The sequence below is a fragment of the Melanotaenia boesemani genome, chromosome 18 (assembly GCF_017639745.1).
Source record: "Melanotaenia boesemani isolate fMelBoe1 chromosome 18, fMelBoe1.pri, whole genome shotgun sequence".
Classification (NCBI taxonomy): domain Eukaryota; kingdom Metazoa; phylum Chordata; class Actinopteri; order Atheriniformes; family Melanotaeniidae; genus Melanotaenia; species Melanotaenia boesemani.
The window spans coordinates 8,928,875-8,946,308 of NC_055699.1; the positions used below are offsets into that span (position 1 = coordinate 8,928,875).

Here is a 17,434-nt window from a genome sequence, read left to right on the forward strand (position 1 = left end):
AAAAGCGTCATTAAAAATTCACAACACTCTTTGTGGACAAACAATAACTTTTAATTGTAGAAAGAAAAACGTGTTTACATGTCCCAGCAATTTCATAACAGAAAAATAAATGAGCTAAAGCAGGAAAAACTAAACCTTTTACAAGATTGGATTACAAAAAAAAAATTAAACTTGCACCAAAAAGAAGTCTTCACAGATCACAAAGCAAAAATCTGACAAATATTTAACGACCCCCCCTCCCCCCACTGTACCCCCGAATGGAGCTTTTAACATTAATATCAATGGCAGTTAAAAAAGAAAAAAGACAAAAAAAAAAAAAAAAACAAAGTAAAAACGTAATTACAAGGTTCAGAGGCTGCGTCTTTAGCTGCAGTTACTATGGCTGAAATGACTTTGGGTGACAGGTATGAATACGTGTGCTGGTGAACCATTTCAGACTACGCAGAGAGGTCACTGCTGTTAAAACGGTCTTGGTCATACACTTCTGCAACAACTTTGCGGCCCCCAAACCAGCGGTCATTTAGAGCCTGGATAGCTTTGTTCATCTCTGAGGCCATGGAAAACTCTACAAAGATTTTGACAATGATATCTGCATCCTCCTCCTCTCCTTGTTTCTCCTGGTATATGATGACTCTGTTGACGGTGCCAAACTTCCCACACTCCTCTGTCACCTCCCCCTCCAAGTCGTCGTCAATGTCCTCTGGTCCAACCATGTTTCGAAGCACCATCACTGTGGACTGGAGGGGAGCAGGACAAGAATTCAGTAAGACAAATGATTTTGATGACATAAAGGATTAAATAAAAGCTTCCAGCGACACAATCATATATCACCTCTGATTTTCTGAGTAGCTTCTGCATCACCATGTGTCTGGCACTGCTGCCAGAGATGCTCATGTGCTCTTGGTCACTCAACATCTCCTGCCCTGTACCATCTTGAAGCATTTCTTCTTTCTCTTCTTTCTTTTCTTGCTGGCTGGAACCACCAGCTTGGTTAGACAGGACTGGGGGCGATGCAAGCACTGGGTTTACCAGACCAACTTGGGGAATCACTGGTATGGGAGGACGAACTGGAGTAACACCTTTTCAGGGAAGGTAGGCATGCAGTCAGTGACACTATGCAGAAGAAACTATTACAAAATTATTGTATTTGATTTAGATATGAAACATGAATCCATCTACTGTCATTCCATCACAATATAATCCCCCCCATCTGTTTTAATCCACAAACGCTTTCTTGAAGAAGCTTTAAGTTTATACAACAGGGAAATACATAAAGCTAAACACTCCCTTACTGGGGAGCAAATTTACGCCCAATCCTGATTTTAATTTTGGATCAGGAGCTGAGTTACCTGAATATTTTCATGAGAAATTAATAAATAAATCAATCAGGAAATGACATGTCATTATACAAGATTAGAACACAGGGACAAAGTATGAATAGTGCCATTAAAAACCACACTTAGACCACCTGCCCAGTTCAGGATACGTAAGAATTATTAAGTTTTGTTTAGGCTCGTGTGAGCATCATACTTGACCTACGGACTGGAGGCCTGGAGCACAGCTGTGGTCATTACTGGTCACGGGGGGGGGGGTGCAGCAGCATCATCAGTGCAGCAGGAGTGTGTGCTGCAGGATTTCCCCCTTAGTGAAGTGAGTGCTTGCTCAGAGAAAACTATATGACTTCATTGGGAAAGATTATGCGTGTTTTCAAATCACCTTCTAAAGTGATGCTGGTAATACATTGCTGCCTGTTAAGCCTTCAGACCAAATTAAAAACAGCTAAGTAAAAAACTGAGCACTAATTCATGTCGTGGTACACACCTGTGATGACCCCAGGGGCTTGGGCTGCCATAACAGCCTGAGGTATTCCCATTTGCTGACCGAGTAGTTGGGGCGCAGCCAACGCTCCCAAGACTGATGCGCCAGCTACAGCCTCCTTAAGAGAGGGGGGGCCGAAGACATTAGGTAAGGGAAACACACAGAACACAACACAAGGCAGCACAGTCAACGATCACACAGCATGACAAAGAGTAAGCTCAACTACTTCTCTCTAAACAGCATGTCAGCACTAAAATCACTAACTTTAGCTTCTTAATGTAGAACTGTTCACAGTAGAAACAAATAAACTTCACGTCTACCTGTGCTAAAATGCTCTTAGCTTATATGTCCAATCAGTGAATGGGAGCAGCTTTAATTATATACTTTTACACAGTGTACATCATTAGAAAAAAGTAAAATCACTGAATGCAAGAGTTCTGATTGTGTTTTAAACACCTTCAACAGTCATAATTATTAGGAACATTTCTCAATTTAACTTAACTAAAGTAAAACTGTTAGGGCAACTACAGCTTTAAGTAACTTATACATGGCCTTCTCCCAGTCACATCTAAACATTCTATGCTCATCATCTGTGCTGGTGTCATATCTAGCTAGATCTGGGTTATATTTACCTGGAAGGCCATTAAATCCCTTTGGAAGGGATTCATACTTGCCTGGGCCGTTATCTTAGCGGTGGCTGCTGCTGCAGCCACAGCTGCAGCAGGTGGCAGCCCACCTGGAGTTGTGGGGGTCAGTAAGGGCATGGGTGGAGTCACTGCTTTGCCAACCCGCAGGTACTGACCGCCCAAATCAAAGAGGTTCATAGAAGACACAGCATCCAGGGCTGATTGAGGCTTTTCATACTCTGTAGAGTGACAAAAACCATACATAGTAGCAGAGCACTAGCAACACAGGAGCACGAGGGAATGAGATACCCTAAGCTTACCAATGAAACCAAAGCCTCTGTGCCTCCCCGAGGTGGGGTCTCTGGCTAACGTGCAAGACTTGATCCTTCCGAAGGCCTCAAACACACTCTTGATGTCATCATCCGACAGGTCAGGGTGCACTGATGCTACGTAGATCCGGTTATAGGCGCGTGCCTCCTCTGCAAGCTGGTCAATGATGGGTTGCGCCTGACCGATGTTACTTGGCCGCCCAACCTATTGCACAGATCACATCAGCGGGGCTACTGAATGAAGGATTCAAAGTAGCGGCTGAGGACGCGGTACCCTAAAGCTCTAGGTATATGCAACACTAAATTCAATCAAAGCCACTGGCCTCCTATGATAATGCTGCTCTCATAGCATGTTACAACAATCTCTAAAAACCTGTAAAAAAAAAAAAAATAAAAATCTTCAAATCTTCAAAAGACTGCCAGGTAGGGCTCGGCGATTAATCGATAAAATCGATAAATCGAATTTTCCATTTCTGGAGATTAATTTTTTTGAAAATCGGGATTTTTTTTCATAGTTACTTAGCAGCAGACTTAGCCCTCCCTCCACACCAGAACGTTTGTCTGACAGATTTTCAGTAAAGTGACCCTTCACTCACACCTGGGATTTAGCTGTGCGTATAACTGCAGTGAGAAATGCTGCTCTCTATGAGAGGCAGAAATCAACTTAACCCACAAACCCTAGTTAGGAGACAACCTTCATCAGGGGAATTATTTCTGCAGTGGATCCTGTATGATAAGGATCCAGATGGAAAGAGATCACGGATGCATTGTGTCGCATATTTCAATGTAAGATATGAAGTCGTTTATATGGTGGAAGAGCCATGACATTACATGCTTTATTTTTGCTAGCATTCATCTATATAAACAAATGAATGTTTTTAATAAGTTTATTTATGTTTTGTAAAAGAAAAGGAAAAAAAAATCGATTAAAATCGGAAATCGGATTTGGTTATAAAAAATCGGAGATTTTATTTTTAGGCCATATCGCCCGGCCCTACTGCCAGGTAAAAAAAAATACTAGACAAAACAAAAATATCAAGGCCAGAATGAATAAATGTGCAATATGTAGAACCATACCATTACACTGTGGGTATTACTGACACTTTTCCAAGCCATCTCATTCTACACAACTACAAAATAAAAAGCAGACTGACTCAAAGGTTAGGATGGTTTGTTAATTTAACATCAACAGCTGACATACCACTGATTCCACCATTTTCAGCTCTTATGAACTACATGTTTGTTTTAAAAGACAACTCTTGCACAGTATGACTCGCTCAGCTGGTGGCAAAATGGCAAGTGAATCCCACTAAGTATTATATACTACGTTTACACGGTCTGACAACTTTCCTCTTCTCACCAAACAACTGAGCTCCCTGTGTAAGACGAGCATCTAAGTGAGACTAAGATCTGTACTACAGATGAGGCGGCCAAGTAACACCAACCAGACGCAGTCCATCATCAGCACTCCGAGGTTATAGAGCGACACCATGCGTCGCTGGGCATCCCACTGGAAATTGTCACTTAAACAAGCCTTGATTACATCATGTACGCTTAACACACAGACAAGACACACACACAACTCATAACATACAGAGAAACTAAAACCAGACAAACATACAACACGCACCTGGACATTGACAGAAACAGACAAGTAAAGGAGGAAAGAAATTAGTTTGCTTAAGCATATTTTTAAAACATCTGATCAACTTTAAAAGTGCAAGTAGCCAATTTTATTTGATCTTAAAACCCTTTTTGTGTATCAAAGTAAAGAATAAATACATCGCTATTTTATTGTATTAGATTTTTCCCCATCTATAATTACACCTCCAAACAACTTACCTTAATGTTTCTTCCCCCCAACATGACTGAGTTCATCTGCTCCAGAGCCAATTGAGCAGCCTCTGGCACATCATACTCCACAAAGGCAAACCCCTGCACAGTCAAATCAAATTAAATAACAGAACATCTGCAAACACTGACAGCTCGGATGCGCTTTTGTTTCACGACACTGACCTTGTGTTTCATTGTAACTGAATCCCAAGACATATCAATGCTCTTGATTGGGCCGAAGGGGGCAAAGGCCTGTCTGATGGTGTCTTCACCGAGCTCGTAGTATATGGAACCCACATACACCCGACACATGATCGCTAACGCACGCTGTCGCTGAGCTGCCACCTGCCAATCGGGGAAAACAGCATATAATAAGCATTTGAGTAAAAGGAAAAAAATAAATAAAAAGAAGGTAAACACTCACACACGCGCACGCACACACACACACAAAAATAATAAATATGCATTTTCTACTGTGCTTGCTTTCCCCAAAAACTGTTAGGAGGCCAATTCCAAGATTGGTGGTCTGGATAGGTAAATGGGGTAATAATGGGTTACTGTAATCAAATCAATGGCTATAACTCCTAAAGAAACACTAACAAGTATACTTGTTATAAAACACTGATGTCACCTGAAGAAATTACAATATGGCCTCTAATCTGTTACTATTGAACAGACATATGGAGGAAAACACACTGAAGTGATTGACATGCACAGCCCTCACAAATATTTGGCTTCAGTAACTGACCTGTAATCCAGGGATGCAAGTAAGGTAACAACAGTAATCGTGGAGTTCAAACGAAATCCATACAAAGTCTTGATGAAAGCATTGAAACTTTCTTCTCAACTTTAAGGTGAGGGGTGGTTTAAGCACTGAAAATTGTTTTACTGACTCTTTTAGTCAGTCTGCTTTTTTAATTATATAGTATCACCAACAAAAGTTGTAATTTCCTAAATGATTACATGGTGAGAGGAGGAACTGCTCTCACATAGCTAAAGCTTCTTTACAGTAAAACAAAAAAAAAAAAAAAATGACTCTGAGATGGCCAAAAAGATCCCTGTCACAGAAGTTCTCTCATTTTTGTCCATAAAGGGATTGCTATCCCTCTTTTGTCCCATGCCAATAGCTACTTTTAAAAAAATACAAGCAAATGCATATTTTTCAAAGAGACGTGACTTTTCTCCATGTGGAAACCCTTAATGAAGTCGTTGAAAAATCCCATTAACAACCATTTATCTTAATAAAAGAACTAAAAGCGAGTAATCCTATTGCAACTCAAGAAAGTAAATGAGTGCTAACAGTCATTCATCTAAAGGGCTGCAGACATAGCTGCAAGAACACTCGCTGCAGAAAGCCATGTTTTCTTATTAAATATGCATTCTCGAATTAAATGAAAAAAAGGCAGGGGTTGTTGCCAACGCAACCAGTAAAAGAAGGTTAACAGTCCTTTTCCATTGGGAATGCGCACAGGAAAAAAAAAAAAATTAATGATCTATTGACCGATTGTAAAGGTGAGAGAGGATCTCCAAAGCCCATTGTCACTGCTGCCATCTGAAAGACAGTAAAGATGAAAAAAGTGCTGAAAAGTAAGTTAGATATCCCTTAGCTTTGCTTTTTCAAAAAGGTCATTGCTTTGCTAGATAGATGAAACCGATTAGGTTAACACTGTATTCAGACCTTCCCTCTAAAGAGCATACATTCTGAGGATTTACCTCCCCTCACTACATTACATATCACCAAACAGCAGTTAAAATAAGCAAGTCCCTTTTTAAAGTGCAAAGCATTCAACATGATAACCAAAGCCTTCAGGATGATCTTCTCCATCTGAAAAAAAGCAGAGGCATATTGTCTACACATGCTCTTTTTCACAGCATTTGGGAGAAAACGGAGCAAGACTTCCATAAGAACTAACCCAAACCCGACTTCTGATATACCAGAGTTACTAATGCATGGACAGCCTAAGATATTTTCTTTCAAGAATCAAGACTCACAGGTGACACGCCAAATTAATAACTTTGTTTGGCCGACTACCTAAAGTTTTGTACATCTCACCTGCAGGTTGGTGAGTTGTTGCTGCTGATGGGCAATGGTCTGCTTCACCAACACACTCTTAATGCTTTGTTCCATGGCATACTTCTTTGCCTGTAGAAGAAAAAAAAATTATATATAGATTCCTCACAATACACTTGCTGTGTGAGATTTTTTTAGATATTAGAATAATATCCATATATCCTACACATTTGACCAAAATATTTTAAGTTTTAAGAAAAAGTAAAGGGGTAACTAGTTCATTTTAACCCTAGCAACTACTGTGTTAATTAGAGACATATTTCCGAAAACATCTCTTTAACCTACATGGGCATACATCACTATGTGTAATGACATGTCACTTCATTAATCCACACTGTAGTCTAAGACAGAAATCCCCAACTCTGCTCCTCAAGGCCCACTGTCCTTGAGGACAAGGGTCAGGGATCACTGGACTAAGATATAAAACAAAAGCGGATACACAGCATGTAACACAAGAAACTGGCTTCCTCAAGGAACACTCTGGTGTCCTTTTTTTTTTTTTTTTTTTTTTTTTGGACCCTATTCCGGGGGGTTTCAAATTCCGATCCCTGAGGGCTGCTATCCAACAGAATTTAGCTGTTTTCCTGCTCCAACACACTTGACTGAAATTAATGGGTCCTTGTGCATAAGTTAACAAGAAACCGTTGGATACATTTGATTTGATTCAGGTGTGTTGGAGAAGGGAAACAACTAAAACCTACAGGATAGCGGCCCTTTGAGGACCAGAATTTGAAACCCCTGCCCTACTCTAATCACAAAAGCCAGGTTTCCATCATAACAGAGTAGTACTAAGTCATGAAATACTTCCCAACCCTTTAGCAAATAACAATTTAATTGCAAATTTCTAATATTTTGATTGAAAAAAATTTATATATATATTTATTCATCCCTGACAGGCAATTTAGTTTTTCTGTCTGACAGCCCCTCCCAGGCTAGGGCTACTCAATTCGGTCCTACGAGGGCCGCAGTCCTTCGGGTTTTTAATGTTTTCTACTCCAACAAACCTGACTCAAATTAAATGGATCCAACAGCCTTTGAAGTTCTGCAAAATGACTCATTAATTTGAGTCTGGTGGGCTGGAGCAAGAAAACATTAAAAATCTGCAGGACTCGTAGGACCAAACTGAGTAGCCCTGTTTTAGGTTATTGTTTTTTTTTTTAAAAGCAATAAAACTAAAGTGTACGTAATGATACTTTTGGGCTTTTATGTGCAACTAAAGCCACCCTATGCATGTAACATATTCTCACTAAAATATGAAAGGTAGCCATCTCAAAATAAACAGTAGCATTTAAATTTTCACACATGCACATTCTGTGTTGCGGTGTTATTCTTATACTCTGGTCCTTGAGGGCCACTACCCTGCAGGTTTTAGATTTTTTCCTACTTAGTCACCTGGGATAAATTGAAGACTCATTAACAGGCTTGTGCAGAATCTGAGAACAAGGTATTAAGGAAATCTGCTTGACTTAAACTGGGTTTGTTGAAGAAGAGAAACAACTAAGACATGCAGGGAAAGCACCAGTTGAAGAATCCTGATATCTAGTGTCTTTGTCCATGTCAACAGATTTGAACATAAAATATTTAAGTAATGTGCAAAAATATTTGTATCATCCAAGGACTAACTCAGTCCTTCAAGGCATTTGCAAAATAATATCCTCAAACAAGCTAAATGTACTCAGTTTCTTAGTAATATTTTAAAATTACACATCAAGTTTTTTTTATACAAACCCATATTGACCCAATAACTGCATGATCATGTTGTGTACATTTAACCACATGCCACATGGTATTCTTACCCTCTGAAGTGCCTCCTGCTGCTCTGGGGTAAGAGGCGGTAGGCCAAGCTTGGAGCCTGTGCCCTGTCCATTCTCCATCGTCAGAGCTTCACCTCCCTAGAATTCAGAAATAGCAATATTTAAAAAATAATAATAATCAAGAACATGGAGCATAAACAAGACAATGCATATCCATAGTGACATTTTCCCACCTAGAAAATTCCTATTTTACAGTCAGATATCACACCACCTAAGACATCACATGTTACTATTAATGATGCTAACAAACATAGGGCATATATCCGGATTTAAACCAGATGGGACCGGATGAACTCCTTACCTACGCAACACTCTAATCGCTGGGTCCACCAGACTGAGGCAGGAAAGCCCCCAAGGGGAAGAGCACTGACGGGGAAGCTTTAACAATTCAACAAATTCTAGGGAAAATAAAAAATGCCTTCAGACTAGTAATAAATTATGCAGGCAGCTAGCATCAACTTACAGTAAATTTTACACATAGCCAGCCTGTTATCCTTTGCTTTTGGTCAACAAATATCACCGGGACATGCTCAACTGCCCACGTTAGCTAAGCAAATTAATAGGCTAAGGTTAACCAATAGCATGAAAATGATACTATACGATAAAATGACAAACAACCACGCCTTAGCTTTGTTGTATCTCGCTTAAATGAACCGAATGATCATTTTAAAACGCACATTATTATTTAAAAAGGTTTATATTCAGCTAGTTTATATTCAGCTTTTGATAATATCACCTTTGTTGCTAGCAAGGAGCTAGCAGATATTAGCTTACATTAAGCATTCATTACTATGGCGCGTAAAGCAAGCTGTATTCTTCCTAAGCTGTTTTTTATAATATTAGGTGTATTAACATTGTACGACGATTGTTTCTAATCATACAAAGACTAATAGTGCTAAAATACTAATGATTATGTGTCTTTTTTATATCGAAGAACTTATTTACCGCAGTCTCCGTAACCGCCATGAAGCACACCTTCTACAGAGGCCCACTCACTGCAACACTCGCGAGACTTTGACACTTTCAATGAAAAGTATCGCGGTAGGAGAGTACCTCGCGATGATCGGAGGGTTTTGTACATGCGCTTTCAAATCAAGGACTTTGTTTATAACCATACTGCCAATTTGTGATATACTATTTTAAAATTTATCTACAGGCAGTATTAAGTGTCACAGTTTAGCTATAAACCCTTTCAATGCATTTATAGACAAATTACTCAGCAAATTATAAAGACAGAGTAGGTAGAAGAAAACGGTGTGTGATGAGACACTTTTTACATTTAATTGGCTTACTAAAAAACTGGTTCTTGTGAACTCCCAAAATTAAAAAATCTTATTTAATCATTGCCGTTTAATTTTATTTTATTTTTTATTTATTCATTTTTTATGATGGTCATGACTGTTTTATAACACTGATACATAAAAAGTCTTTGCTTATTACAAAAAATTAGATAAGCTATGGTTCACCCCATCACCATGGCTAAACTCATTTCTATTATAGGGCCACTGTTAAATAATTAAATGAATTTTTTCCCCAATGTCATTAATACCTTCAGTTTTACTCACGAATTTAAATAAAACATTTTGGTTGTGACTTGTTTTACTACTGTTAAGAATTTTGTTTAATTGTTTGATTCTTTACAATAACTCAGATATTTAACTACAGTTCTGCATAAAAATTGTGGTCACCAAAGGTGGGCCACGATGTTAAATGTAAATCAAGATTGTGTGAAGATTAGATTTATCACTTAAACAGGGCCAATCTTAACAGACTAGCAAGTTGATCTGTGATCTCTTTTACTTGCTAGTCCTACAAAACCGGCAATTGGTATAATCTGTTTAGATCAAAGGAAGTGGAGTCTCTATATGTCTCTTCTGTCTGATATCTTAAGTATCAAATAATTATACTTAATGTAAGAGATTTACATGGAAATATATTACACATTAGACAACAGGTGCTTAAAACAGGTTAAAAGTTGTACTATAGTGGAGTTGAACTTTTAGTACCACAGGTTACTTTGAAAATTTATGTAGAGAATTTAAACATATCAGGCTGTTTTATTGATTTGGTTTGCTCACCTGTTTTTCTATGTGTATAATCCTATGATGGACTGAGTGAATTTCCCTTTATTTTTGTTTAGGATTTTTTTAGATAAAGTAGGTGCCTAACTTTGCCCAACTCACCTTATTCATTCCTGCAGACTTCCTTCCACAAAAACTTTTAGAGAATGTTGCCCAGCTTGAAATATTATCCGGTGTGTTGTACTTGGTCTTTTACTGCTTAAAATATTACTTGGTTGTTTTTTCAACGCATCAATGGAGTATTTTTAATAAAAAAAATTCTTTTTCTCATTCCAGTGGAAATTTTTGTTTTCTTTATCCCCATTTGTATCAATTGGCTGTAACAGAAGAAAATTTAAGCTTTTATTAATCTTGTACTGTTTTCCAGACAAGCTATATAAGTAAAAATCATAATAATCTTTTACAAATTAAACATTTTCCTTTTTTGTTACTTATTAGTTACTACACAGCTATCCACATTTATTAATTTTCTTGTATAAAATGATAATCATTATTTCAGACAAACCAACATGTCACATCTTATTTATTATATTTTAATTGCAGATGCTACAATATTTAACAAAGGTTTAAGTAGTACACAACCAAAGGCAAATTTCATTCAGCAGAGTCACAGGGAAAAAAAAGTAATCCAACACAATAAGACTGATATGCATGTCTTTTTTTTAAATGCTTGGACAGTCTAAACATTCATTTTCTTGGCCAGGTCCCCACTGGAACTGAACTGTGACTAACAAAGGCAAAATGCAAAGTTTCAAATGGTTGCAGGTTATTAAGACATGCAGCTTATCAGATCAAATAAGAGCAACAGTAGCACTGAATTGTATCAAGATTTAGTCCAAAGTAAGCCCCTCTGATAGCCACATATAAATATGTACAGCACAATCCCACTGTCTGAGAGTTCATGGCTCCTGTCTTAAGAAACACATAGTTAAGTAGGCTTGACACAGAGTATAGTAAGTAGTGTAAGCAATGACTGTACAGCAGCATAATTTTGTTATGCAATTGCAACCTCATGGACCCAGAAAACAAATGGAGCAGCGTTAAACGAGCCTGCAGAACAAAAATGTATTTGCTGAAGATCAGTCAGTTTTCTGTTATGTTTTTCTTTCTTTTTTTTTTGTTAATTTTTGTTTGTCAAAATCTATCCAAATTTGGTTGCTCAGCTTTTCAAGACTTGGTTGTGGAACAGCAAACCTAACAGAACTGTTTTGCAAATTCTATTTTTTGTGTTTGTGTGGGCTACAGTGCGATCTCTTTTTAAGTTCATATTGATATTGTCTGAAAGAAAAGCACAGTAGATGCAATTCAGGGAAATAAACACAATCAAAGCAAAATATTTCAGTCTGCCATTTAGGGTATGGTACTTAAAATCCATGAAAATCTCAATGAAAATAGCTACATTCATATATGCACAACACCACTGAAAGTTAAGATATGGCTGAAAATTTAAATACAATTTATAAAGACTTGGGTAGATCTTGTCTGTCAAACATCTCTGGACATATTTACAAAAGTGATTCAATAAAATAAGTAATGTATGTTACACTGCAACACATAAAGGGCATATGTTAAATGTTAATATCTTATACCCACCACTTTTTCTCTGATTTAAGACAATGCTTTTAAATCAAGCCCTGGTGTATCCAGATTTTTTCTATACAAACTGCAGCTCTTCCTGTACTGAAAATCACAGCAGCAGAGACCATGTGATCCAATCCTTATGTCTAATATGCAGTTGGTGCTGCTCTTAATGGAGCTGCCACCATCATTTTCACATTTACACAGGCTGATTTTATTGACTCATTATAAAGTGATGGAAGTAAATCTGAAAGACTGTAGTTTTTTTTAACTACTGTAAACCTGAATAAGTTGGTTCAATTGTGAAAGTTGGGTGCAATGCTGTTACATGGGGAGATTTTGTTCCAAAGCACATTGCCAAATCAGGCACTTTGCAAGTCTTTGGCTTTCATAATGCTTTCACAGGGAAACCCCTTTAAGAGCACTGCAGGCTAAAAGAGAAGAATCGCCTTTAACCCAGGAGTACAGTGAGGGTGTTATTTAGTAGCTCAAAAACATAAAGGAAAAAGGAGACTTGTGCAATGTTGCTATTGTTCACAGTTGCAAACAGAAATGAATAAGTAATATGAATGAATATTAACAGTGCATGTAGGACGGAACATTAAATTCCTAAAACGCAGATAAACTGAAGGCTTGTAAGAGAATAAGGTTTCAGAAAGTCATGGTTTACAATTCAATGTAAATAACTCAAACAATTAAATGTCCCTGTGAAAAGATAGCTGCTGCATCTGCAAGTAATACACGTCTGTTCTCAATAGTGGTATTATGGAAAACTTAAGTTGTTATCACATATTAAGGCATGATAGCCCTTTTAGGCAGGGATTTTGTCAATCTCTGGGGTCGCTGAACTCAACCACAATGCCTCTAATCATCTAACCAGAGGTGCCTTCTGTTTTTTTCTCTGACTGCTGGCGATTTTCCTCCATCTCACTGAGATAATTCACTGTCTGTCAAGGCTCAGTATCTGTATTTGTCCCATTTTGCCTCCTCAGCTGGGTCCTCTGTTCCCCGCGGCTGTGTGACTCTGCCCGCTGCCCTCTTTTCTCCACCTAGGTGGTCAATGCCCCAGGCCCCTCTGTCCGGGCCAGCCACTGTTGTGATCCCTCCTCACTGTGCGCTCCCAGAGGCGAGCGTTCGGACCCAGTGTCGGCTTATAGCATCCTCCAGGTAACCTGCCACCTTCTCACTGTCCTCCTGTACAGTAAAAATGACATGATTATAATCCATTTTGAAGAACTACTGAAACATACTCATCACATTATGCGTTCTATTTATTTAACTACTGCTTAATTAAAAATAGAAAACACACCAAAAAAAGGTTCCTAGGAAGGAGAGTAAAGAAACTTTTCCATGTACCTCATTTATGAAGGCATAGTGCACAAGTTCACTGGCAAGGTCTTTAGGGGTGTCCGCTGCAAGTTTCACATGAAATATTTAGTTAGAAAAATCTGCAAAAAATTTTAGAAGTCAACCTTCTTACAGTGCAAGATTCTTCTGAGAAAACCTGCGTCCTGGCATTAATATGGATGGATGCTACTTTGATACTTGCCACCTATATATTTTTACAAACCAATAACATAATGATGTGGCAGTCTCTATCTCTACATCTCTAACATCCTCCTCAGTAGGACAGCAAGGGGCCACAACAAGGACTCTGGCTTCCAAATACCTCAAATACCAATCTGATGGGATCTGATGACATTTATGGGAAGAAATCCAAGTCCATAAAGACCACACCTCACAAGGCCAAAGGATCTGTTGCTAACATTGTGGTATTAGACACTCCTGGACACCCTCAGATGTTCTCTATCTTTTGGCAGTACAAGGAAGACCCTGCAATATTAGATGGGTCACAAAGTTTTAGCTAATCACTGTAAACGCCATTTACACTGATTAATAAGCTGGACTTATGGACTTTAATGCATTATTTTCATAGGCTTTACTTACTTATTAAATACTTATTAGTGCAACAAATCTGCAGATAAAAGTAGGGGTATCAAGCTTGTTAAATGCAATTGGCCTAATAACAAAATGTAGACATCCACTAATGAGGCCAGTAATTATTGTTCTGGTTGTTTTGCATTGATTTACTGATGACATGTATTTATAGATCGTTTGTTAGGCAAAAAAGTATTTTTAGGTCATGTAGACACTAAAAGGTCTTTGAGCTGGTAATGGTTAAATAGGCTAAAATGGCTTGAAAAAGTCCCATTTCTAACACAAAAGATTTAGGAAAATTTCTACTTATTCAAAGTCAGTGTGAAGGATGGCTGTGATACTTTTAAATGGTCCAGATTTTTTTTTCTGGCATTTAAACAAAAATAAATGACAAAAAAATTGGTATTGACTATCAGCTTCTGGGCCAGATTTCTATCTTTGACATCAGCCCCAAATTTTACAATCAATGCACCCTTAAAGTAGTCCTTAAAGGAAGTACTTCTTTAAGTTACTAATGCCGTTCACTAAGAAAATAGGCATGATTTCTAAATCTATGTCTGGTCATGTGATGGCTGTTGTCAACTTACTTGGCAAGATGTCACAGCTAAGCTGTCTATGAAGTTTGTCATCCATCTTCAGAAACAAAGAGAGCTGGTGGAGATCATAAAATAAAAATATAAATCATGCTGAAGTTAAAATAATAATGAACAAAACATATTTTATTATCAAAAAGCCCAGCTTAAGTGTTTTGACTGAAATGGGCAAAGTACCTGTAATACTATGTGACTCACATGAGTTTTGGTCCCTTCTTCATTTGACTCCAGGTTACATTGTATCTGAACAACCTGCAATCCAAACACACGCACATGTTGCCAAAGAAGTGCAGAAAATTAAGGCAAAGCAGTCTTGATGTGTTTTGGGTATAATAGCTACAATAATTTTAATAAACAGATGGACACCAGGTTCTATTAACTCTATTACATCAGCAACACTGTGTCTAACATGATTTTTGTGGCATCTAAAAGTCTAACCTTCCTCGTCTCCGTCTCCTGGGGTTCAGGAGTCGGCGTCTTCACCGTCTCGACCTGCTCCTGAGACAAAGAGAGAGCTCGAGGGACGGGGTGAGGCCGGGATGAGGCAAAGTTCATCAGTGGGTAAATCCCATTCCTGAGTAGAGAAAGGGAATGCCACGCTGAAATCACAGCCTAACTACCGATGCAGAGCAGATCGTATTCTGTAGCTTCACTTACTTGACATCTTCCAGAAATTTGTCTAGTTCCAAAGGGGAAACGTGGGAATACCTAGAGGACAAAAAGAGACACAGAGAAGAGCACAGTGAGAGTTATGCATGACCTGTCATGTAATAATCACAGACAGATAAAAATAAGAGGTTATTTTAATTTACTTGAGCTGAACTCCCTGTCTGTCATCATGTTTAATCTCTGCCATGACAGCGTTCGGGTCAAATGACTTGGTTTTCTCTTCCACGCAGTTCTCTGGAAGCAAGTCTGTAGATGAATCACAAGCTTAGTATTAACAAGCTGATCTGATACTCATCAAACTGCAAGACTTTCAGAGATGGGAGAGAATGTGATTAAAACCAAACAATGGTTTATGGTCTATCACGATGAGCATTAGAAGAAGAGATGTTCGCTGTTCGTGAGGATAGCCTGGCAGCTCGGCACGTGGAGGTGAGAAACTCACACTGGTTGCTGATTAAGCAGTGGGCGGCAAGCAGTTTGAGGGAGTGGACTTCAAACAAGACTCGGTGGAACAGAAGGTCGTGAGCTGTAGGACGGAGCTTGGCGTCGTGACGCAAACAAGACTGTGTGAATTCCTGCAGAGAGAAAAGGGACTTTCAGTCCAACACAGGGCAAGTGTACAATACAGCCAAGCTTACAGAGCATCATTGTGCATTAAATTTCATTCTTTGCAAGCTTTGTCGACACATACACACTACTCAAACAATCCTACAAGCAGCAGGGGCAGCCTGCCTTCCTTGCTTCCTCATTGTGTTGTATAATTAGGACATGAACTGAGACTCACTCTCATGAGAGGGTCTTCCAGAGATTGACCTGCATTGACGATGGCCTCCTTGGACACTGCAGTATCTCCATTGGCCTGGATCTCCAGTACTGCCATCTATGGGTACAAATCATGTGTTAAAATGCACAACCACGCAAGGACAGATAGAAATCTTACTAATCTGTTTCTCTCACTTCTAAAGCACAGATGCCAAAGGAGAAAATGTCTATGGAGTAATCATCATCGCCAGCTGGAGATAGAACAAGCAGTGGAAACAGAGAGGAAAGGTTAATTAGTGTTTTTCACAATGAACTGAAAATAGGATTTTATTTTCTAGAACAGTAAGTGGTAAATGTTCAAATTAAAGAAAGAAAGAAGAAAAAAACTACAACAATACAAAAAAAGATTTAAGAACAAAACTATAAGTTGTACTAATAAATTTTACTTGAAAAGCAGTCACAGGGACAACTTGATAACCACGAGGTGCAGAAATGACCAAAATATATATATACAAAATGCAGCTAGAAAATATTAAATGATTTTATTGATTTAACGTTCTTTTATGTGATTTAAAAAAAAGTAAGTGGTGATGAGCATTATTTTCCTCGCCTTAGTCGTTATTGTGATGAATTAAACGTTAATACTACTGATAATCTGCCAGGGACGGATAAAGTGAGAAAACATGGCGGCAAACAACACAAACTGGACCGTTTTAATCAATGCCATGTTAAATCAGTTCATTATCTCTTCATTTTTCAGTACAAATAATTTCTATGACTATTTTCATGTCTGATGGATTACACAGATTCATTCATCGAGACTCGCCAACAGAGAACCACTTTGGTTCTTGTTTTTTTCCTTGTTTTAATCAGGATTCCTGCTTGGATCAGGCAGGAATTTGGACCTCAGTGGAAATTTTTCCCTGTTTTTTTTTATTTATTTATTTTATTTTCCTGTGTCTTTTGATGCCCATAACAAAAAACTTTTTGATAATTGGTTAAATTACTTTTGGATTAATCACAGATGTATTCTGTTTACAATAAGATATTTTCTGTGTACAATGTTTAAATTGGAAACAATATTTATTTTGTTGTAGGATAAATTAAAAAATGACAACTAAAGTAACCCCATTCTACAGATACTTCAAGTGAATGAAGACTAAATAAAGACAGATTAAATACAAAACCAGGCTATTAAACTCATCACACTCACCTCCATATTCTGGAGCAAAAAAATGAAGATTTCTTTGTTCATCCCGGTGTTGCCTCCCTTTACCATGAACACTGGCATCTGGAAAAACTGGACAGAGAGAATGAAAAAC

The 17,434-nt window shown here is 38.2% G+C and overlaps 2 protein-coding genes across 6 annotated transcripts in view; both read right to left on the minus strand.

Annotated features, from left to right (window-relative positions):
• Positions 1-32: 32 nt before the first annotated feature.
• On the minus strand, positions 33-9,541 carry puf60b (poly-U binding splicing factor b). Of its 5 annotated transcripts, XM_041967825.1 has the most exons (12): positions 9,437-9,540; positions 8,793-8,889; positions 8,474-8,569; positions 6,660-6,749; positions 6,108-6,158; positions 4,790-4,951; positions 4,616-4,708; positions 2,765-2,978; positions 2,451-2,683; positions 1,822-1,936; positions 832-1,079; positions 33-737 (listed from the first exon to the last, which is right to left on the minus strand). In XM_041967825.1, the coding sequence occupies exons 3-12, from the start codon at positions 8,549-8,551 to the stop codon at positions 438-440; spliced, it is 1,584 nt and encodes a 527-aa protein (XP_041823759.1). In that variant the 5' UTR covers positions 8,552-8,569; positions 8,793-8,889; positions 9,437-9,540; the 3' UTR covers positions 33-437. The 5 variants fall into 5 exon arrangements, with proteins under 5 accessions (XP_041823759.1, XP_041823760.1, XP_041823758.1 ...); XM_041967826.1 differs by lacking the exon at positions 8,793-8,889 and having other exon boundaries at positions 2,493-2,683; positions 9,437-9,541; XM_041967824.1 differs by lacking the exon at positions 8,793-8,889 and having other exon boundaries at positions 9,437-9,541.
• A 2,886-nt stretch (positions 9,542-12,427) lies between these two features.
• LOC121628887 (nuclear receptor-binding protein 2-like) overlaps positions 12,428-17,434 on the minus strand; it is a 39,280-nt gene continuing 34,273 nt past the window's right edge. The window contains exons 8-18 of the mRNA XM_041968270.1: positions 17,326-17,412; positions 16,308-16,363; positions 16,135-16,230; positions 15,793-15,925; positions 15,494-15,596; positions 15,339-15,389; positions 15,120-15,255; positions 14,880-14,933; positions 14,676-14,739; positions 13,507-13,562; positions 12,428-13,344 (exon numbers count right to left, since the gene is read on the minus strand). Of these exons, the coding sequence (XP_041824204.1) occupies positions 13,258-13,344; positions 13,507-13,562; positions 14,676-14,739; positions 14,880-14,933; positions 15,120-15,255; positions 15,339-15,389; positions 15,494-15,596; positions 15,793-15,925; positions 16,135-16,230; positions 16,308-16,363; positions 17,326-17,412 (923 nt within the window). The 3' untranslated portion in view covers positions 12,428-13,257. The remainder of the gene's footprint in view (positions 13,345-13,506; positions 13,563-14,675; positions 14,740-14,879; positions 14,934-15,119; positions 15,256-15,338; positions 15,390-15,493; positions 15,597-15,792; positions 15,926-16,134; positions 16,231-16,307; positions 16,364-17,325; positions 17,413-17,434) is intronic.